At 37.9% G+C, this 23417-nt stretch overlaps 1 protein-coding gene and 1 pseudogene across 1 annotated transcript; both read left to right on the forward strand.

Annotated features, from left to right (window-relative positions):
• Positions 1-456: 456 nt before the first annotated feature.
• On the forward strand, positions 457-16214 carry LOC105885295 (phospholipid-transporting ATPase ABCA3-like). The gene is made up of 9 exons (XM_012790130.2): positions 457-907; positions 3461-3645; positions 9362-9487; positions 9728-9922; positions 10941-11128; positions 11945-12115; positions 12527-12720; positions 15602-15675; positions 16074-16214. Exons 1-9 carry the CDS (start codon positions 790-792, stop codon positions 16212-16214), a joined length of 1392 nt encoding a protein of 463 aa, XP_012645584.2. The 5' UTR covers positions 457-789.
• Positions 3660-4112, forward strand: LOC105885300 (large ribosomal subunit protein eL33 pseudogene; annotated as a pseudogene).
• Positions 16215-23417: the final 7203 nt, after the last annotated feature.

Consider the following 23417-nt stretch of genomic DNA (forward strand, 5'->3'; position numbering starts at 1 on the left):
ACAATGTCCTTTACCCTGTTTTTACCTCTACACCCTGTGCCCCAGGGAGTATTCATATGTTGTAGAATGGATGCCTTTGTTGTGGAATACCACTTTCTGGATGTGATGTTGATCTTTATGCTGTACGGATGGTGCGCTATTCCTCTCATGTATCTTGGAAGCTTCCTGTTTTCTAGTAGTACTGCTGCCTACATCAAGCTCACGCTCTTTAACTACTTTTCAACCGTTTTCAGTCTTGTTGTTCACAAGTTAATAAAACACAATGGTAAGGACCATACACGATTTTCCCTTTCCCCAGGAAATACATTAAGTAAATGAGGATGAAAGGGCATGAGAATAAAAATATTAATTGCTAGGGACTTAATGTCTAAGACTCTGAAAACCTATGCTTTTTGAAATCAGCAAATATTCACTGAGTGGATATGTGAGAGGTAGAGGTGGAAGGAGAGAGGAAAATGGGAAGAGAAAGGGAGGAAGAAACAGAAGCAGATCTACACATAGAGGAAGACAGATCCTAGAGAAATACTGTTACCAAAGGTCTTCTCTTGGACTCTGTAATTGACAAATAAATGCTACAAGCTATCAAAGTGAATAAATTTAGCAACTAATAATGAATGTTTTCTCAAAACTCATATCAGAGATTGGTAATTGTCTGAGATTGGTTTAATCATTTGGGGGAAATTTGTTCTGGGGAGATTTATTACTTTCTTATAATTGAAGCTGATCATCTTTTTAATCACAGACAAGGTGTTTTCTAATTTCACCAAGAACTTGATAAGAAATATATTCATGATAATTCCTAATTACAACTTTGCAATCAGTCTCAGCATGTTATTTGATGACTTTGAGGTGAAAAGACTGTGTGCCAAACACTTTCGAAGCGCCTACCTGAACTGCAGTAAGCCATGTGAGTATCTGAGGCTCCCCAGCTCCCTAAAAACAACCTGTTCCTTTCCAGCCTTACACACTTAAGCTCAGATTTTGGGAGGTGAATGAAACCTGTCCTCCTTCCAACTGAGACAGTCAGGCTTGCTATTTTGTGTGTATTTCTTTACCATAGTTATATTCACAGACTGGGTGAAAAAATGAAGCCTCAAAATAAAATCCAAGATAAATTTAATGAAGTCACTACCAAATTTAGAATGAGTTACTATTAGTCACCTGTTATGTTCAATTAGCTTTATATACATTATGTTTAATCCTCACAGCTCCTCTATAAATTAGCTATTACTATCCTTATTTTATAAATACCTCTATAAATTGGCTATTACTATCATTATTTTATAAATAAGGAAACTGAACTCCTAGCTTAAATGAAAGATTAAGTTCATTCCCTGGGATGCTAAGTATGTCACAAATAAAGATAAAATCACAACCAGATCAAAATCAGGGAAAATAAAGGCATTCTATTACGTTTTTCATGCTTCAGGCTGGTTTTATATTTTAGGTTGATTCTAAAAATTGAGAAATAAGCATATTGACTATATATGTGTATGTCTAATTCTGATTCTTTCTGGAACCACATTATTTATGTGGACCCACACAGAGCAAAATGTAATTATATTTCACTAAATATGGTTGAAATATAATTATTAGCATCAAATGGATTATATTTTCATACAATCCCTGAATAACAAAAATAAATCACATTTTAGTTTGCATATTTGATCATAAATTTCTCTCTCTGTGTATGATTTTTAAAAACAGCTCTAATGGCCAGGTGCAGTGGCTCACACCTGTAATCCTAGCATTCTGGGAGGCCGAGGCAGGAGGATTGCTTGAGCTCAGGAGTTTGAGGCTACAGTGGGCTTGATTGTGCCACTGCACTCCCCTGCTCAGGCAGTAGAGCAAGACCCTAACTCTAAAAAAGAAAAAAAAAGTGAAAGAATGACCCACAGATAAGAGAAAATATTTGCAAACCATATCTCTGAGGAAAGTCTAGCATCCAGAATGTATGAAGGACATTTATAACTCAACAACAAAAAGACAACCCAATTATAAAATGGGCAAAGAATTTCAGTAAACTTGTCTCCAAAGAAGATATACAAATGATCTACAAGCACATGAAAAGATGCTTGAAATGATTAGTCATTAGTGAAATGCAAATCACAATCACAATGAGTTATCACTTAACATTCACATGGATAGCTATAATCAAAAATGTAAGTATCAATGGTTGGTGAGAACATGAAGAAATTGGTACCCTGATGCATTTCTGGTGGGAATGAAAAATGTTGCCAATGCTGTGGGAAACAATTTGGTGGTCCTTCAAAAAGTTAAATGTAGAATTGCAATATCACTCAACATTTCCACTCCTGAGGATATACTCAAAAGAATTGAAAAGAAGTATTCAAACAGAAACTTGTACACAACTGTTTATAGCAGCCTTTTTCATAATGGCCAAAAAGTGGAAGCAATCTTAGTGTCTGTCCCTTGATAAATGGATATATAAAATGTAGTCTATTAATGAAGTAGAATATTATTAAACAATAAAAATAAATCAATTAATGATACATGGCCCAACATGGATAAGTTTTGAAAGTATCATGCCAGACACCAAAGACCACATATTGTATAATTCTATTTGTATAAAATGTTCCAAACAGGCAAATCCATAGAGACAGAAAGTAGATTACTAGTTCCCACTTGTCAGGGGAAAGAGGCAGTGGTGACTGCTTAATGGGTATTGGGTTTTCTTTTGAAACGGTGACAATATTCTAGATCTAGATAGTGGAGATGGTTGCATAACATTGTGAATGTCACTGAACTATACACTTTAAAAAGGCGAGTTATGCATTTTATACATTACAATAAAATATATAAATTGCATTTCTGTATACTGGCATAAATAAGTCAAAAAATTCAGCTCTTATGGAAATAATGATTTTATTAATTTCGCATCTTAGAAATGCTTCCTGTTCTCATATCCAGAATTCAACTGTTTGCATGAGCTAATTTTCTCTGTGGTAAGGTAAAAAATTATCAGCCCACTTACATTTTAGACTATTTGTTATTTTCTTCCTTATGAGTATTGCCATATTAACACTTCTATTTGTAGAGTAAAAAACATTTTCTCTTTAAAAGTCCTTAAGAATACTCTCCATGATCTACAATAATAGTTAGATATCATAAATACCTGTGTTTTGTATGCTTTATTTAATTACTAAGTATTTTGCTCACAAAGGCTCAGCCTTTTGAAATTCCTTGAATATATGGTAAGATTATCTCCTACCAAAAACTAGTATAAACTAGAGGGAAAATCAGTAACAGAACAATTTTTTATGATAACCATAAATAACCATAAATGTCAGAGAAAAATAAGATATCAGGGCAATTATTTTCTATATTCTGTACTTCTCTAAATCTAATTTAAAATTCATTTCAGTCATATTAATACTTTGTGTCATCTTATATTCCTTATTGGGTCTTAAAGTAAGGCTATCTCTTTTATCATTTTCAGTTACCCAGAACAACATATATAGTTTTGGAGAACATGGGATTGCAAAGTTTTTGATTGCATTTGCTGCCATGGGTTTATTTTATCTCCTCTTACTTTTGTCTCTGGAGATTACATTCTGGAACCTGAAAAACTTTGTCCTTCATAACATTGTTTATAATGCCTACAAGAAATTCATAAAGTTCCAGGTGAGTAACTAACATGGACTTTAGATAAAAACTCAAAGCTCGCTCTTTCCGCCATCTTGGAGCCTGTGGAGGTCTCCTGGGAACAAGACTTCTAGAAGGCAAATATGTCTGGAAGGCTGTGGTCGAAGGCCATTTTTGCTGGCTATAAGCGCGGTCTCCGGAACCAAAGAGAGCACACAGCTCTTCTTAAAATTGAAGGTGTTTATGCCCGAGATGAAACTGAATTCTATTTGGGCAAGAGATGTGCTTATGTATACAAAGCAAAGAACAACACAGTGACTCCTGGTGGCAAACCAAACAAAACCAGAGTAATCTGGGGAAAAGTAACTCGGGCCTACGGACACAGTGGCATGGTTCGTGCCAAATTCCGAAGCAACCTTCCTGCTAAGGCCATTGGACACAGAATCCGTGTGATGCTGTATCCCTCAAGAATTTAAACTGATGAAAAGTAAATAAATAAAAGTGGATTTGTAAAAAAAAAAAAAAAAAAAAAAAACTCAAAGCTCAATATTAGACCAGAATGTATAAATTTACACACAGCTATTTCTATTACTTAAGAAAGAGAATATCATTCAGTTATACCTAGACCCAACTGGGACTCATCTGAATCACAAGTCTCTTATTTTAGTTTGAATTTTGAGGTTGTAAATAATCCATTTACGATGGATTAACTATGATAGAAAGCTGTCTTTGATATATATTTGGGTATAATTATAGAACTGATTTCTTTAAAACTAGGATTATTGGCCTTCATAGCCTCTCATTTCCTGCAGTGGGAGGGCAAAGAAAACTGAATACTAGGATGAGGGCCTCATTTTCAGATTAGATAAGCTCCAAAAAGTCCAACTCTCAACCAAGGCAGGTCTGCTATGTCAAGATCACAGCTCTTGTTGGAAAAGAATGGAATCCTGAAAGATGAGGTGGGGACATCCAAGTTGACCCAGAAATCTAAAATTCCCAGTTTCTCCTGAACTCTCTGAATCTATAAAAGTGCCCTACTTCTCTCTCTTAAGAATTAGCACTCCTGAAAAATTGAGCAAGATGGCTGACTAGAGACTTCGCTTGTCAGACCATCCTGGCAGAAGGTAGGATATTTGACAGAGGAGAGGTGGGGGAGAGTCACAGCTCAGGTGTGGACCATAGAGAGAGAAATCAGAGATGGCTGGGAACCCTATGGAGACAATTGTGAAGCTGAGAAGTAAGATGATAAAGAGGAGAAGATATCAGTGAGGATCAAACCCAGAGAGGCTCAGAGCCCAGTGCCCAGTGAACAGTGTTAAGGGGTAATTCCCCTACCCCTATAAGTGACTTCACTGAAGAGCGGGACACTAAGTATATATACTAAAGGCTTTTTCACCCTCCATGAGCCCAGGCACAACAGCAAATATGGAATAGTGGGGTGAACTAGCAAGTCCCAGGAGTTCGGGCAGCCCAAGTGGGGCACCCTTGGGAGAGTGCCACGAAAGGCCAGAGTGCCAGCTTTCTCCCAGCCTGACACTCCACCCCCTCCCCCAGCACCTTCCCAGTCCACTGCAACCAAGAAAGTAGTGTGAGTTCGGGCTGTCCCGGAGCTGCAATCCCTCCTCCGCCTAGTACAACTATGAGCATGGTTTGAGCCATGAAGTTCACAAATGTCCGCTTCTTTCCAGTGGGCATGCATCCCAGGCTGAGGTCTACTCAGAACGTGGGACCCACATCTCTTCCCGTTGAGGTCTTTTGGTGGAACAGGGTGAAAACTTTGGAACTTCCTGCCAGTGTTTCATGGTGTCGTACACTGATGACTCAAAGAAGCAAGACAGCCTTGGTGCACCCTGGACATAGAGAAGGGTACAGGACGATGCAGGGGAGAAGTCTGGGAGCTGGACTTGGGTAGCAAGGAAATCCTCGTGGACATATCTAATGGGATGGTGTAGTGGAGTACTAGGAGTGCGCCCATTTTCCCCATTGGAGAACCACCATGTTGGATAAGGCTGTGGCATTGATAGAGGACTAGCATGGTCCCCAGTTCCATGGCAACTGAACCCCTCACTCTCAGATGCACTGGCCAGTTGGGTGCTGCAGCCCCTCTCCCCACTCATTACAAGGAGAACAGTTTGTGCCAAGAAATTCGAGAGCAGCTGTTTCTCTCTGGCAGACATGTGCTACAGGCAGAGATTCCCACAGATAGAAGAGCCCACACTTCTTCCCCCAAGAAATATTACAAGAGTACAAATGTTTTGGTTACATGGATTGCCTTTGTACTGCTTGAGACAAAGTTATAAGTATGCCCATCACCCAGATAATGTACACTGTACCCATCAGGTATGATTTCACACATCCCCTCTGCCTCACTCCCACTTGCTTGATTTCCATTCAGTTTTACTTCCATCTGTGCACATGAGTGCTCTTAGGTTAGTTGCAACTTTATAGTGAGTACATGTGGTGTTTGTTTTTCCATTCTTGTGATACTTCAGTAAGGAGAATGGTCTCTAGTTCTATCCAGATTGTTACAAAGTGAATTCATTCTTTTTTTTTTAGGGCTGAGTAGCACTCCATAATATACATATACCCCTATTTTATTAATCTACTCATGAATTGATGAGCACTTGGGTTGATTCCACATCTTTTTGATTGTGAATTGAGCTGCAATAAACATTCAAGTGCAAGTGTCTTTTTGATAAAATGCCTTTTTTCCCTTTTCCCCCCAGGAGTGGGATTGCTGGATCAATTGGTAGGTCTACTTTTAATTCTTTGAGAAATCTCTATATGATTTTCCATAGAGGTTGTAGTAGTTTGCAGTCCCACCAACAATGTAATATTCTGAAATTTAAAAAAAGAGATGAAGAAGCTGTAAAGGCCTCCCCTGAGAAACAGCATGTGCCCATTCACAGTTGTTGTTGATTACTCTCTCAGTAATTAATAGATACAATAAGGGTGCTATAAGTAAGGATATACAGAACTGTAAAACACCATCTGCCAGCTAGAGCTAATTGACATTTATAGAACACACAACCCAAAAATAACAATGCACATGAAACATTCACCAAGTGAGACCATTCACAATTTTAAGATAATTGAACTACTGATAATATACAGTATGTTTTCTGGTCATCATGAAATTAAAGTAAAAATCAGTAACAGAAACATAACAGGTTACTCTCCAGACACTGGGAAATTAACACACTTTTCTATAACCATTTTGTCAAGAGGAGGTTGCATAGGAAACTAGAAATATTTTGAATTGGAATGAAAATGAAAACACAATGTATCGGCCTTTGTGGATGTATCTAAAACAGTGTTTTAATGGAAAATTACAGCCTTAAATGTTTTTTTTTTCCAATGGGCTCTTAAATTTATTTTTTTTTATTTTAGTGTATTATGGGGGTACAAGTGTTAAGGTTACTTATATTGCCCATGCCCCCTCGAGTAAGAGCTTCAAGCATGTCTTAAATGTTTATATTAGAAATTAAGATGGAGGGACAAGAGGAGAGGGGCAAAAACCCACCTAACAGGTACAATGAACACTATTCAGGTGATGGACACATTTAGAGCCCTGACTCAAGGTTTGTAACAAAGACATTTGTACCCTCTTAATATTTTGCACTTTAGAAAAGAAAAAAATTAAAAAAGGTCTCAAGTCAATAATTAAAGCTTCTACCCCAGTAAGTTAGGAAAAGAAGAGCAAAATACATTCAGAGCAAACATAAATAAATAAAAAATGAGAGAAGAAATAATCATAAATTTAAACAGAAAATCAATAGAGAAAAATCAATGAATGCAACCAAAAACTAATTCTTTGAAAGATGATTAGAACTGATAAACCTCTAACTAGAGTAAACATGAAATAAAGACAGAAGTTACATTAATACCCAACATTAAGACAATGAGATACTACTACAGATCTCACAGATATTAAAAGCCATTATTGTAATTTGACACTTTAGACAAAATAGAACAATTCCTAGAAAGACAAAACTACTAAAACTCACTGAAGTAGAAATGAAGAACTGAATAGACCTATTTTAAATTAAAGAAATGTAATGCATAGTTTAAAACCTTTCAAAACAGAAAACTCTAAGCCTGTATAATTTCACTGGTGAATTCTACCAAACATTTAAAGAAGAAATTGCATCAGGATTATGCAATCTCTTTTATAAATAGAAGAGGAGGGAGAATTTCCCGACTTATGAGGCCATAATTATCCTGATACCAAAACTAGAGGGGGTTGGGCGAGGTGGCTCATGCCTGTAATCCTAATACTCTGGGAGGCCAAGGCGGGCAGATTGCTCAAGGTCAGGAGTTCGAAACCAACCTGAGCAAAAGCGAGACCCCGTCTCTACTAAAAATAGAAAGAAGTTAATTGGCCAACTAAAACTATATAGAAAAAATTAGCCGGGAATGGTGATGCATGCCTGTAGTCCCAGCTACTTGGGAGGCTGAGGCAGGAGGATCTCTTGAGCCCAGGAATTTGAGATTGCTGTGAGCTAGGCCGATGCCACGGCACTCTAGCTCAGGCAACAGAGTGAGACTCTGTCTCAAAAAAAAAAAAAAAAAAAAAAACTAGAGGGGAAAAAAGTATAAGAAATTAATATCTCTCATGGAAACAGATATAAAAATCCTTAACAAAATTTCCAAAAATAGTATCTAGGAATATACAAAAGGAATAATATACCATGAGCAAGTGAAGTTTATTCCACAAATGTCAGATTGGTTTAATCTTTGAAAATAAATCAATGTAATCCACAGTATTAACAATCTCAAGAAGAAAAATCATATGCTCATACCAATTATTACAAAAAAAGTACTTGACCACATTCAACATTTATTTACCATAGAAACTCTCAACACACTAGGAAAAGAAAGCAACTGTCTCAATCTGATAAATAACATATACACAATGCCTATAGGAAATATAAGGGTGAAAGACTGAGTGTTTTCTCCAAAGATTGAAAACAGGGCAAGGATGCCCACTCTTACCACTCCTATACAACTGATTTTGAGATTTGAGAGGGAGAAATTCATAAGGTGGCTCTCTTCTCACAACTTTGATTGGCATGTTTACTGAGCTGAATATATTCTCCTGCTCCGTTCCTCCTTAACCAATACTGTTAAATGAATACTTAATGCAAAAATTGGCAATTCCAATGAACAAAATTTTGCTCAAGCAGTACAAATTACCATTCATAAAAACATGCCATGTTGTTTTATTCCTACATATCTTTCACTAAGCTCTCACTGCTAACTTTTCTTTTTGTATGCATTTTACATGCAGCTTTTCTTGCAATTCTACCCTACCTTCATTCTGTTAGTAAATCCTCGCTTATTCTTCAAACTCAGCTCAGACTTCACCTTTAGAGAGGCCTTCTCTCAAAAAAGAAAAGCTGTTTGCTCTTCTTTCTTGGATCTTATGCTCTCTTGAGCACGTTTTCATAGTAACAGATCACACCACACAATAATTATTAGTATCAATGCTTCCATTTTCCATGAAGTGTCCATATTTTTGGCTAGAACACACTGCTTACTCATAGCTGTAGGAACTTGTTCATGGTGATAGTTTCCCAAACTAAGCAAATGAATAATAGACTTGCACATGAGTACAGGAAGGTGATAGGAGGGCTCTTAGAAATTACTGATCTCTTTGAGGTTACACCTTCAGGTCAGATTTTCTAAAGGTACTAAGTTTAAACCAGATATCTAAAGAGTATCCACATCTGTGATCCTTGTCTTGAAAATATAGGCTGTAGTGTCCAACAAAGTAATCAAGAAATATGGGGATGAAGATACAGAAAATGAAAGGAAGAAGGTCCTGGAACTGCTTCAAACATTACAGGAAAACCCAGTGCTTCTTAAAGAACTTACAAAGGTAAATATTGCCCTGAGCTTTATTCACCTTTCCTGCCAAGATTTTATTGGTGATACTACTAACGCAATGGTGTTGTACGGGCTTTATCTATATTCTGGTTTAATCAAAAAAAGGAGGGCTAAAAGAAGAAGAGATTGGTCGAACTGTCGAGACATAGCAGTCCACAGGGGCTTGAGGATATGGTTGTGGTTGATCTGTAATCAGTGCTTCAATACATTGTGGTGTTTTTTTTTTTCTCAGATCTATTTTAAGTGTCCTGTAGTAAAAGCTGTAAGAAACATCTCCCTTGTAGTCAATAAGTCAGAGTGCTTTGGGTTACTTGGATTAAATGGAGCTGGAAAAACCACTGTATTCAAAATGTTGACTGGAGAGGAGACCACCACGTCTGGAACTGTGTTAATTAATGGCATTAGCATCACTGAAAATATCAGAAAGGTATTTTTCATCCTAGTCACTGGCTTGGTGCCTTGAGGGAGGAGTTAACCAGGCAAGTAGGTGGGAGACATGGAAAGGAAGCTAAGGGCATTGATGTATAAATATTCTTTTCTCTAAAATAACAGACTTCAGGGACAGTGGTATGCATAGTGACATATTGCAGGTGGGAAAAGGCAAGTATTCTTTCTGGAAGAAGCCAAGTATGAGTATCTATAAATGAGTCAAACTAGAAATAGCGATTATCTATTCATAATTTTGGTTCTTCTTTATGGAGAGGGTGGGTGTACAATGTTTCTAGTTAGCCATCTTGAACCATTTTAACCAAGTCTATTTTATCTCATATGTGTAGCTAATTGTTACCCTAGAACATGAAATAGTCTTACATATCAAAATAAAAAATGAATCACTACATTTTATTCCTAAACTACACGAATTATAACACTTTAAATTTATTTACTATTTTTGGAACTTATGTAGTCATTGTCATGTATTTTAATTCTATTTTATAATTCTCACTAATGTTACTTTATAGAGTCAGTGTACATTGACATTTATTCATATGTTACCACTTTGTAACTTGGCTAAGTTATGTGTATGCATATAATATTTACATATTGTGTGCATATTACATATATATATGGCTCATCTGTGGGAGGGTTGGTCTGGTAGAAGTTACTTGGCCATTACTGGCAATGGAATCCTATATGTTATTTTAATGTATAAGAATGGCTCTTTTCTAATAATATATGAATAGGTAACTTTATCCAACAACAACAACAAAAACTGTACTGGTCACATAGTAGTATACAACAGATATATGTTGAAAATTTCAGTTAGGGACATTAGTGTTTAATTTTACTTCAGGAGTTCCAACTGTAAAGATTCTATAGACTAGAAAAATGTAATTCTTAGTGGGAGTTTTGTGGGGATCAAAGTTTTCTATTTTTTCCATGTGATATATATGTTCAGTGGAATAGTTGACATGGGTCTAATGCTTATGATCACCCTCTTGATTCAGGTTAGGTCAAGAATTGGCCATTGTCCTCAATCTGACTGTGTGCTGAGCCACATGACAGGTCGGGAATTGCTGATCATGTATGCTAGGTTATGGGGGGTCCCTGAGCCTAGCATTTACAAATATGTGGAAGCCTTTTTGTGTTCAATGTGCCTGAAAACCCATGCTGATGAGTTTGTCTACACATACAGGTAAAACATTATGCTGCTGCAATTATTAAGCTACCTACCTGTATTTCTTCTACTGTTTAAAATGAATGCCTGCAAACTCTGTCTAAGCCACCCTTTCACATAGAGGCAATAACCTAATGTCTTGTCAGGGTTCAGATATTAGAAATAAGGCAGATCCCACTTGTGTGGGGTTAACCTCTTGCAGAAATGAGCTGTATGTGGCTTTTGCATTTCAAAAAAAAAGTACCTTCAGCCCTATCTCCCTATGGCTTTTGTCTCCCCAAAACAAAAATATTTCTTGAGTAATGATGCTGAAACAAATTACAAAAAAATGTAATTTCACTGAAAATGAGTTGATATGTATACTTGGACTTAAGCCTGCTACTTTGTTAGTCATATCAAATCAGCATTCTGGATGGATGAGCTAGTTCCATCCTATGATTTTTTTTTTTTGAGACAGTCTCACTCTGTTGTCCAGGCTAGAGTGCCATGGCATCAGCCTAGCTCACAGCAACCTCAAACTCCTGGGCTAAAGCAATCCTACTGCCTCAACCTCCCTAGTAGCTGGAACTACAGGCATGCACCACCATGCCCAGCTAATTTTTTGTATATATTTTTAGTTGTCCAGCTAATTTCTTTCTATTTTTAGTAGAGATGTGGTCTCATTCAGGTTGGTCTTGAACTCCTGAGCTCAAACTATTCTCCCACCTCAACCTCCCAGAGTGCTGGGATTACAGGCGTGAGCCACCGCCCCCGGCCCGTCCTATGAATTAATTAATGTATACTCTTTATCTTTTTCTTTCTCCTCTACTTTCTGTCTCCTTTTTTACCATAAAGTGGAAAAAGCAAGCGTAGGCTGTGTACTGCTATTGCCCTAATGGGAAAGCCTTCAATTATCTTCTTGGATGAGCCATTAGCTGGCATGGACCCAATAGCCCGGCGCCTACTCTGGGACACAATTACATGGATGTGTAAAACTGGTAAAACTATCATCATAGCTTCCCACAGGTATGACCCATTGAGAGGCTTGGTTGGAAGTTATAAGGGATTGAAATGGGTATAGGATGAAATTAAAGCCAGGAATATGAGTCAGTGAATTTATCTAACTATATGGGCTACAGAAGAGAGACTGTGGGTAGAGGCTGAACCTGCTAAAGGAATCAGCCAAGAATCCTCAGTCAAGTTCTGCAATCAAGAATTGATAGAAGATAGGAAATTAGGGAGCTGTTCCTATTGTGGATTCAGGTATCACCTACTTTGAATTTTTAAATATCCTTTTCTCAGATATGATCTTAGTGGTGATCTTCTGCAATACCAAGGCTTCCAGTTCCAAGCCTTATAATCTTGGCTGTGTTGGAAATACAAAATTTGTCCTCTGAAAGGGAGTCTCTTCAGCTGTATCTCCTTTGTCCCCCCTAGCATGCGAGAATGTGAGACCTTGTGTACTAGGCTGGCCATCATGGTAAAGGGGAGGTTCACATGCCTAGGCAGCCCTCAGCACCTCAAGAACAAGTTTGGTAATATATATACTCTGACAGCAAAGATTAAGACTAATACAGATGAAGATAAAGTAGAGGAGGAGTTTAAAGAATTCATCAAAACAACTTTCCCAGGTAACATACATTGGCCTTATTTGTGATAATTGTGTTAAGTCACATTTGTTGTTCTGCTGCATGTCCTCAATTTTTTTCAGAGAGTTACTGATGTTTATTGACCATTTATATTAAATTCCTTTTGAATAATTGAATAATTTCTCTATGAGCTTATCCCTGATTATGCAAAGAAGCTTTCGCAAAATAGCACTGGCTCTCACCAATCTCTTATAGAAATCAACTAGCAAGATAAAACTGTTTATATGTTTTCATCTGGAGATAAATTATTGAGGGTAAATATTATTTATTATTGATCCTTCATTCAGGTTTCCTTCTTTTTGAGTATATCCTCTGCCTTTTCCTGATCCCTGAATCAGACAATGTTTATGAAATACATACAAAAAAATACACTACCTTGTCTCCTTTCAAGGAAATAATCTGGATGTGTGACATAAAAATCAATCATTCTGCTTTTGTGTGCTAATTTCAGTAAATGCCCCTTTGTGCACAAGGTATAATAGCACAGTCATTTATAGCAAGCAATTTTTTCTTTCTCTTCCCTCTACTTTATTCTAATCATTAAACAAAGATATGTAAAACTTCTAATAATCCACCTTAAATGATCACTCTGTCAATAGTGTGGTGGCCATATTGTCAAGTCTCAAGATGAAAACCATGGAGTCTATACCTGTGGTGAAACAAAAATGGTATTGGCCTGTACTAAAGAAGTGACAGCAAGAAAGGAAAGGAGAAAATGGAGATACATATAGATACAGATAGATCGATAGATCAAAATGGGCAATTCAAGAGGAGAAACTACTGTGTGGGAAAGATAATTAATTCAGTATTAATTGTTATAATTATAAGGCACCTATGAGATACTCAGATTAATATATCCATTAGACAGTTGGATATTCATTTAATAATATTTATGATATTTATGGAGTACTTACTGTATGCAGCATTGAAGATGCTGAGTTAACCATGCAAAGAATCATATATGCTGCGAGCTGGTCTAACATCCTACTCAACCTGAAGGGGAGAGAAGACACAAAAAAACTGAGAACAGCCTTGTCCTGAAGGAGGTGACATAATAGTTTGGTTGTGAAAGTATTGTCTCATACAATATGTCTAAATGTAAGGTTGCCAATTTGCCAACCTTCTCTCTGAGCAAAGTAGCTGTTTCAAATACAGCTTTCCCCATTTAAAGTAGCAGAAAGGAAAGGAACCAGCATGTGACCTACATATAAAGATTACCCAGAAAAGAAGAAAAGAAAAAAACATAATACATGAAAGGTGACTTCAGTCTAAGATTAGGAATTGGAAGAAAATTTCAAGTAAATTCTTTTCCCTAATGGCAAAGAATCAGTGTAATAAATTACCAGAATGAAGGAGGGAAACCCACATGATCATCTTGATATTGAAAAGCCATTTTACAAATCCCACAGCATTTCATGATAAAAAAAAAAAAACCTCTCAGAAACTAGGAATAGAGGGAAATTACTCAATATAATAAATGGCATTTATGCAAACACATATCTAAAATCATTCACAGTGGAGAAAGTCTGTCTGAAAGCTTCCCCCCTTAAGATCAGGAACAAGACAAGGACCCCTGCTTTCACAGATGCTATTCAACATTGCACTGGAAGTTCTACCCAGAGAGTTAAACAAGAAAAAGAAATAAAAGCCATCCAAGTTAGAAAGGAAAAGGTAAAACTATCTAGTCACATATGGCATGGTCCTATACATAGAAAATCCCAAATAATCCCCAAGAAAACTATTAGAGGCTGCACACAGTGGCTCATGCCTGTAATCCTAGCACTCTTGGAGGCCGAGGTGGGCAGATTGCTCGAGGTCAGGAGTTCGAAACCAGCCTGAGCAAGAGTGAGACCCCGTCTCTACTATAAATAGAAAGAAATTAATTGGCCAACTAACATATATAGAAAAAAAAAAAAACTTAGCCGGGCATGGTGGCGCATGCCTGTAGTCTCAGCTACTTGGGAGGCTGAGGCAAGAGGATTGCTTGAGCCCAGGAGTTTGAGGTTGCTGCGAACTAGGCTGACGCCATGGCACTCACTCTAACCTGGGCAACAAAGCGAGACTCTGTCTCAAAAAAAAAAAAAAAAAAAAAAAAATATATATATATATATATATATATATGTATATATATATATATATATGGAGGCTATATATGAATTCATTACAAAAGAATCACTATTATAGACATATAGTTTATTTCTTTAAAATATTTTAATCCCAGTTATATTCCATTTGAAGTAATCTCGAAGTGTGTGATAATAAATGTGAATGCATTCTATTAATTAGGGATGGCTACAATATTACTACCATAATTTCAAAAGCTGTGATATATAACTTCTACATTAAGTGCTTTTATATTTGTGTTTCATATACATAAATTTTCTCTTTCCTTTAGGATGAGATGTGTCTACTGATGAGACCAATAGACATACACACACACAACTGCAAGAAGAAACCACGCCCAAATTTTATGAGCATAGTTTAGTTTCAGGACTATGTTTAAGAACAGAGTCTTATAGATCATTAGGGTTCATATAAGTCTCAGGTTTTGCAGATGACTGTGTGAGATACCAAGTTCTCCATGCCTGAAAGTGATTAGTCTACCTTCTGCAATTTTTACAAACTACAAGCAATAAGACCACATTTCACAAGGAAGTAAATCTATTGAAATATTAATATTTAAGGTCATGTATACTAAAGATCACAGCCTTTGGGATTGTGTCATCCTTTGTATTAAGTGCATATATTTTCTCTTCCATTGGTGTGGATTATTGGAATGGGGATTACTTGGTAATATTTTAAAACTCTATCAAATACTGGGTCCCTCTCTGTTACTCACCAGTCAAAATCTTTCCTTTCTTAGGTAGCATGATAAACCAGGACTGTCAAGGGATTATTGGCTACTACATTCCCAGCCAGGAAATTCACTGGGGAAAGGTGATTGTAGAAATCATACCCTTCTAACATTGTGTATTAATAGAGAACTCCTAGGAAGCTTTGGGATTAAAGCATGTGGAATGGGAACCTGGCATTGTCAGAGGAGCAGAAACTTTAAGTTACTTTCCAAAGGCCTTTGTATAATACTTTAATTGATTGGGATTTCTAACCCTAAATTCTATTATTATCCCATGCCCATCAAGAGAATGGGGATGGAGAACTGCCTCTTCTCTGTTTTTCAATTATCTTTTCCTTTTATTTTCCAACTTCTTTCTCCCTTCTGTATCTTTTTGTCCCTAAGCATAAACCTGGCAGGAGTTGGGGGATGGTAGAGTGAGGAAAAGGTTTACCTAGGCATATTGTAATGGTAACTTCACCATTTTTTTTTCCTGTCAAAGGTGTTTCGTGTTTTGGAGGAAGCTAAAATTCTATTTCATGTAAAAGACTATTCTGTCCGTCAGATAACATTGGAACAAATCTTCCTGACTGTTGCTAATACTGATAAAATGGAAAGTGATTTATTAATAAAGCTGCTTTGAGATTCAGTTCCAACCAGCAACCCTCCTGTCTTATTCTTAGACTACTCCCTACAAGTGGATACATAGAGGCATATTTCTTTCTTTTTTTAAAATCCTCAAAAATCGATAATGTTTAGAAACTATAGGTAAATGGGCTCAAGAAAAAATATAAAGTTTGAACTGTTTAATAACTATTTTTTTAAAAAATGGAAATACTAACCAAAATTTATCCCACCTCCACCCCCTAAAAATGGGCCTCATGAGTTTTAACTACTTTTAATAAATCTCTATTTTTCACAAGTCCTTCCAGAGAATATAAAACTGCAAGAATTATCGGACTTATTTTATGAGAGCATATAACCTTCGTTCTATAGAGGAAGTAAATGTCTCATCTGTCTTCTCATGGTTTCCAGTTGGCCTAAAGACTTAAACTGACATAAGCCAGATAGATTAACCAGAGGAAATCATACAAAATTTATTTAGTATTTTTACACACACATGGGAGTCCTCACAAGCAAAATGAAGACCCAAAAAGCAGTTAGACCCAAACATATATATAAGGTTGGACAAACAGTAGTAAATTTTGAAGACTTTAATTTGATTTTTTAAAAGACAGGGTCTTGCTCTGTTGTCTATGATGGAATGCAATGGTGAGATCATAGCTTACTGAGCCTCAAATTCCTGGGCTTAAGAGATCCTCCCGCCTAAGCTTCTGGAGTAGCTGGTACTATAGGCTTGACCCACTGCACCCAGCTAGAGTAGTAAATTGTGAAAACATGACAGGACAAAGGCATTTTTGGGCTATGGCAGTTAATTGTGGAAAAGTGATTAGGAAACTGTTAGTTTAACAAAATTTGTACAGATTTTTCTCAGCCCTGATTCCCCATCTCTGGTGATAAGAATGTCTTTCTTTCAGGTGTTAAACTAAGGCACATTAAAATCTTAAAGAGTTTATTTGAGCAGACAACAATTCATGAATTGGGCAGCTCCAGACCACAGGCAGTGTAGAGGAGTAGGACCAAGGCATCTTTTTAAACAAGCTTTCTGAGAGATAGTGATAAACTACTGTCTTATAGTTAGGATGACTGCCCCACTGCTTAACAACTTTATTGAAGTATAATCTTTATATCACATAATTCATCTGTTTTAAGTATACAATTCCATGATTTTAGTAAATCTGCCAAATTATACCATGTAACATATTCCCAGGTTCCAGAAACTAGGACATGGATATCTTTGGAGTCCCTTATTCTGCCTATGCAAGGTTTATCCATGCTGTAGCATATATAAGGATTTTGTTCTTTTTTATTGCTGAATAGTATTCATTTGTATGGATATACTACATTTTGTTTATCTTTTCACCAGTTGATGGATATGTGTGGTGTTTGCACTTTTGGGCTATTACGAATAATGCTGCTGTGAACATTTACATGCAAGCCCTTGTGTGGATATATGTTTTCTTTTCTCTATCTAAGGGTGGAATTGCTGGGCCATATGGTTCCAGCTTATTTTATTCTGGTTAATTACTAATAGTTTTCCCCTTTATTCTCAAAATTGTCTAAGTTGGGATAATAAATTATATCATCGCCCTAGTTATAGTAGCTTATCGACCAGAAGGTGTATCAATCCATGTAGTCCCACTTCCTGCCCCCAAAATGTTCATCTAGGCAGAATGAGCAATATGAATTATAAACATGATTTAGAAGCATGAGGAGTAACTCCAGTTCTTAGCCCAGGAAGCTTTCCAAATGTAGAGATATTTAAAAACTAAGTGAAAATTAAAAAAAACAAAAAACCCACCAAGTGTTAAAGGATGGAGGGCAGGAAGGGAAGGGAAGTCTGGAATTGCACTGGGTGTCAAAGAAAAGAAAGGGAAAGCAACTAGAAGTCTAACTTTGGTGCTTGAATATTTCTGTGCTCAGACATCTGTGAAATTCCCACATCAAAAAGGACAGGAAAGCAGCAACTGGTAGTGAAGAGTAGATAGGTACAAGTAAGTAAGCAGGATCCAAAATATAGGATGAATTCAGTAAAAGTAGGTAATAGGGTTGAAAGTTCTGAACCTAAAAATTACTGCAAGTTTTCTATCCTGTTTCTGTACTTCCTTTCTGTGAGAACAGGCAAGAATTTAAAGACATATCCAGGGCAGAAGATCAGAAGACAGGAAAAAAAAAAAAAAAAAAGAATAAAGACATATCCTCCTAGTATGTCCTGACTACTCTAGAGAAAGAGGCTAGGCCAGCTGTTCCCAAATTTTACTGTGTGCTAGAATCACACAGTGATTTGTTTGGGGGCATTTGTTTAAAATGAAGATTCCTAGATTCCAAACCTTGAAAATTGTGTTTCAGTCAGTGTGGTGTGTAACCTAGGAATTTGCATTTTAACAAAGTACTCCATATACTTCTGATGCAAGTGAATCATGTTTGGCTTTAGGGGGGAAAAACGGGCAAGGCCTTCTAGCAGATTCTTACAAATTAGTGTTTGCAACTTAAAAAGTATTAGAAAAGAATTTTTCCTGACATTAGTACAAAATACCACCAGGTAACAGCATACCTTCAGTCATGTTGCCATTCAAACAAGACTTAAGCTAAACCCTTAGTGAACAGATGACAGTTTCTTCCTTTATATCCTAAACTTACCAGTATAGAGACCTCCTTGTCAAAATAGCTGTCTCTACTTGAATCTTAAAATAATTTAAAATAAGACAAGCCTAACTTGCTTATAAAATTTTAGATTTTATTGATATCATGAAACCTAACTGGACATCATAAGAACTACAGCATGGATATCTTCTAGACTTGCTCCAAATGTTCATTCTGAATAAGGTGTTAATCCTGAAGACCCTTCCTTTTCACTTTTTTTCTTTTTTGGAGACAGAGTCTTGCTCTGTTGCTTGGGCTAGAGTGTCGTGGCATCACCCTAGCTCACAGCAACCTGAAACTCCCGGGCTTAAGCAATCCTCCTGCACTGAGCCTCCCAAGTAGCTGGGACTATAGGCATGCACCACCATGCCTGGCTACTTTTTTCTATATATTTTTAGTTGTTCAGCTAATTTCTTTCTATTTTTAGAAAGAGACCAGCCTTGCTCAGGCTGGTCTCAAACTCCTGACGTCGAGTGATCTTCCCGCCTCAGCCTCCCAGAATATTAGGATTACAGGCATGAGCCACCGCACTCAGCCCTTTCCTTATTTGTTTGTTTGTTTGTTTATTGATTTTTGAGACAGAGTCTCACTTTGTTGCCCAGGCTAGAGTGAGTGCTGTGGCGTCAGCCTAGCTCACAGCAACCTCAATCTTCTGGGCTCAAGCGATCCTCCTGCCTCAGACTCCTGAGTAGCTGGGACTACAGGCATGCGCCACCATGCCCGGCTAATTTTTTTTCTATATATATTTTTAGTTGGTCAATTAATTTCTTTCTATTTTTGGTAGAGATAGGGTCTCGCTCAGGCTGGTTTCTAACTCCTGACCTCGAGCAATCCGCCCAACTCAGCCTCCCAGAGTGCTAGGATTACAGGCGTGAGCCACCACGCCTGGCCTTATTTTTGCAATCATGACACAAATGATGTCACTTGGATTCTCCCCTTCATATCTGACATCAACTGATGAAATGTACATCAAACTTACCTAAGTACTCGGATTATCAGAGGGAATTGCAATTTAAGCAACCAGTTTACACCCTCCACTGCATGATTTGGGTGTTCTTCCCAGGGACTACAAAGAACTGAGCAGATAGGATGAGGAGGAGGACACACCATCCATGGTGGTAGTTTTATCAAGTTTTTCCCATCAAGCAAAAGGAAGGGTCTTCTCTTAAAGAAAAATATAGCATGCAAGCAGAAAGAAGCCCTTACTAGAGAACCATGGTTTTCTGAATTATGTTAACACAGAAGCCTTTTGTATGCCTCACTTAATGATGGGAAGTCTACTATTTCTACAAGTCCCTGCCATCTCTTGGTAAGTGAGATGTGATCAATAGTTGTTCTGCAATTCTTTGCTCATTTATAAAGCCTTCATTTTTTCAAATGGGGTGTGTGTGTGTCCCACATACTAAGAGAAAAGTTAAAGTTTTTAAGACAAAAAGCATGTGTTCATTTTAATCTAATAGGAAATGCATCAATCCAAGAGAAAATGGGGGAATAAACATTAACTGGAGTAGCTTTGACTTCAGATCTTGACCACTTAAATGAGGTGTCAAATGGACTAGGTATGGTGGCTCATGCCTGTAATTCCAGCTAAGGTGGAATTGGGAGGCTAAGGTGTGGGGAGTCACTTGAGGCCAGGAATTCAAAACCAGCCTGGGCAACATAGTGAGACCCCGTCTCTACAAAAAAAATTTTTTTTAATTAGCCAGGCATGGTGGCACATACCTATAATCCTAGCTACTTGGGAGGCTGAGGCAGTAGAATCACTTGGGCCCAGGAGTTTGAGTCTGCAATGAGCTATGATCATGCCTACACTCCAGCCTGGGTGGCAGAGCAGATCCTGTCTCAAAAATTAATAAAAAAATAAAAACCATGCACCTTCACTTATGATTGAAGCCATCTTAAACATATTTATAAGTCATTATAAATTACTTCTCTCCATTAAGAAACTTAAAATCGGCCAGGCATGGTGGCTATGCCTGTAATCCTAGCACTCTGGGAGGCCGAGGCGGGAGGATCACTCGAGGTCAGGAGTTTGAGACCAGCCTGAGCAAGAGCAAGAGTCTGTCTCTACTAAAAATAGAAAGAAATTAGTCAGACAGCTAAAAATATATAGAAAAAAATTAGCTGGGCATGGTAGTGCACATCTGTATGCACTCCCCAGCTACTGGGGAGGCTGAGGCAGAAGGATTGCTTGAGTCCAGGGGTTTGAGGTTGCTGTGAGCTAGGCTGATGCCATGGCACTCTAGCCCAGGCAACACAGTGAGACTCTGTCTCAAAAAAAAACTTAAAATCAAAGAAAGACAAGAAAAATGTTGATGATGGTTGAAACTGTAATAGGTAAATAGGAGTTCATTATACTTTCAACTTGCTTATGTCTAAAAATTCCAGTCATATTTTTTCTTTACCTAAGGGAGATAAAGTATGAATTCAAATTAATTATCAGTGCAAGGCCCTAAAGCTCAGAGAAGAGAAAGTAAACCCCAGGCTAACGTGGCTAGGAAAGACTTCATCAAAGATAGGCCGGGCGCGGTGGCTCACGCCTGTAATCCTAGCACTCTGGGAGGCCGAGGCGGGTGGATCGCTCAAGGTCGGGAGTTCAAAACCAGCCTGAGCAACAGCGAGACCCCGTCTCTACTATAAACAGAAAGAAATTAATTGGCCAACTAATATATATAGAAAAAAATTAGCCGGGCATGGTGGCGCGTGCCTGTAGTCCCAGCTACTCTGGAGGCTGAGGCAGGAGGATCACTTGAGCCCAGGAGTTTGAGGTTGCTGTGAGCTAGGCTGACGCCACGGCACTCACTCTAGCCTGGGCAACAAAGCGAGACTCTGTCTCAAAAAAAAAAAAAAAAAAAAGATCATATTTGACATAGGATTCTGAGAGGAAAGGGGAAGGAAATGCCAACATCAAAATTATGGATTAGGGGGATCCATGATTAATGCCTCTGGCCCTAACATGGCAAGATAATGTTGTCCCCAAGTATAATATAAACTCAGAACACTTTCCTCTGGTCTTTTTTGCCCCCACTGTAGCCTCCTTTTCCCACTCCAGCTCCTGGTAGGGAGTTGGGCTCCATGGAGTCACACTGGACTCCACATTAATGAAACTAATGATTACAGCTTTCCTGCAATGCACTCATCTGGTTTTCCATGTCTACTGTCTTCCTGTCTGCTTGTTTTCTCTCCCAGAGCTTTCAATGTGTACTCTGCAGGAACCGATTTCAAGGACTTTATTTTCTTCTGCAGTAAAATGCTTCAGTTGTGGCAGAAACCCCACAGGAGCAGCAGTCATGGAATTGGGTATGGAATGGCAATGTGAAAATGGTCAATCTGTCCACAAGATGGCACTCCTACTTTGTAGTTTAAAGCTTAATAGGAATTTTTGCAATTTTGGAAAACACTGGATAAACTTGGGATTTTATGGTTTATGTATAATGAACTACTGTGTTTCAAATTCTCCCACCTTTCGAACAATTTTTCCCCCTTTCTGATATTTTGGTCAGTTTTGACATGTGGATGGTGTTATAACCTAAGAATAAGGGGACATTCTAAGCAGCGTGTGTGTGTGTGTGTGTGTGTATTTCTATGTCCGTGTGCATTCAAGCGTGGGGACTTGAGTGTCCCTCGCTGAACTGTTTGATGATGAAGTTCCAATGAATGGAACTTATTCGAGGGTAATGCAACTTATTCGAGGGTAATGATTAAAAAGTTCTGGAGACAATGCTTTGTATTCCATGTTAATGAATTTGAGCTTAATCCTGAAAAATGTGGATGGTCGATGAAAAATTTTAAGGCAGGTGACTTGATCAGAGAAGTGCTTTCCAAATTTCACTCATTCATGATTTTTGCCATATCTCCAATAGTTACTTAACGTTTTTAAACCAACTTTTACTCTTTTATAAATATATTTTATGAGTAAACTAATTACAAGCGTTGCCTGTCATCATCAGATTGATGAATATTCAAAAGAAAGTATTCATTCAGGTACCAACTTAAAATCATCTCATGCACCACTAAGTCGGCCACACGTGGGGAAACTCTACTACATGGTATCAATTGGGTTGGGGGTGCCCCAGAAAGGCAAAAAATTGGATTGGCGCCAGGTTTCTGACCGGATCTTAAATGATAGAGAGCCAACGCCAGTTGTAGGCGTAGAGCAACCCAGACACAAGCCAGAAAGGTCGTAAATTTGCCTGTGACTTGTAATGCCTACACCACCAGTCCTTCTGAAACTTTAACGTGCGTACTAACCGCCTAGGGATCTTGTAAAAACACGCAGCAAGAAAAAAAAAAAAAAAAAAAAAACACGCAGCAAGGCTGATAGGCAAGACCCTGCAAGAGCCACCGATATCCTGGGCACCGGAAGTCGAGGACCTCCAGAGAAGGCGATAGCCCAGAAAACGCCGGTGGAATCCTGGGAAAGGCGCTGTTTCATTGGACAGTCCAGATCGGAAGAATCCAAAGTGGCGGGGGGCGTTATGAAGGGGACATAGATAGAAAAGTATTACAGGCTGGATATTCAGGCCAAAAAAAGAGCCTAAAAAGCAATATCCTGAATTGTCTTTTGTATATTGGCTTAGGA

The sequence above is a fragment of the Microcebus murinus genome, chromosome 19 (assembly GCF_040939455.1).
Source record: "Microcebus murinus isolate Inina chromosome 19, M.murinus_Inina_mat1.0, whole genome shotgun sequence".
NCBI classification, from domain to species: Eukaryota; Metazoa; Chordata; class Mammalia; order Primates; family Cheirogaleidae; genus Microcebus; species Microcebus murinus.

Excerpts from the sequence above, each read along its gene's own strand:
- LOC105885295 (XM_012790130.2), top strand. The coding sequence starts at position 790 with ATGATAATTCCTAATTACAACTTTGCAATCAGTCTCAGCATGTTATTT. Across the intron at positions 908-3,460 it reads CCTGAACTGCAGTAAGCCAT|TTACCCAGAACAACATATAT; the intron begins GTGAGTATCTGA and ends TATCATTTTCAG. Across the intron at positions 12,721-15,601 it reads CATCAAAACAACTTTCCCAG|GTAGCATGATAAACCAGGAC; the intron begins GTAACATACATT and ends TTCCTTTCTTAG.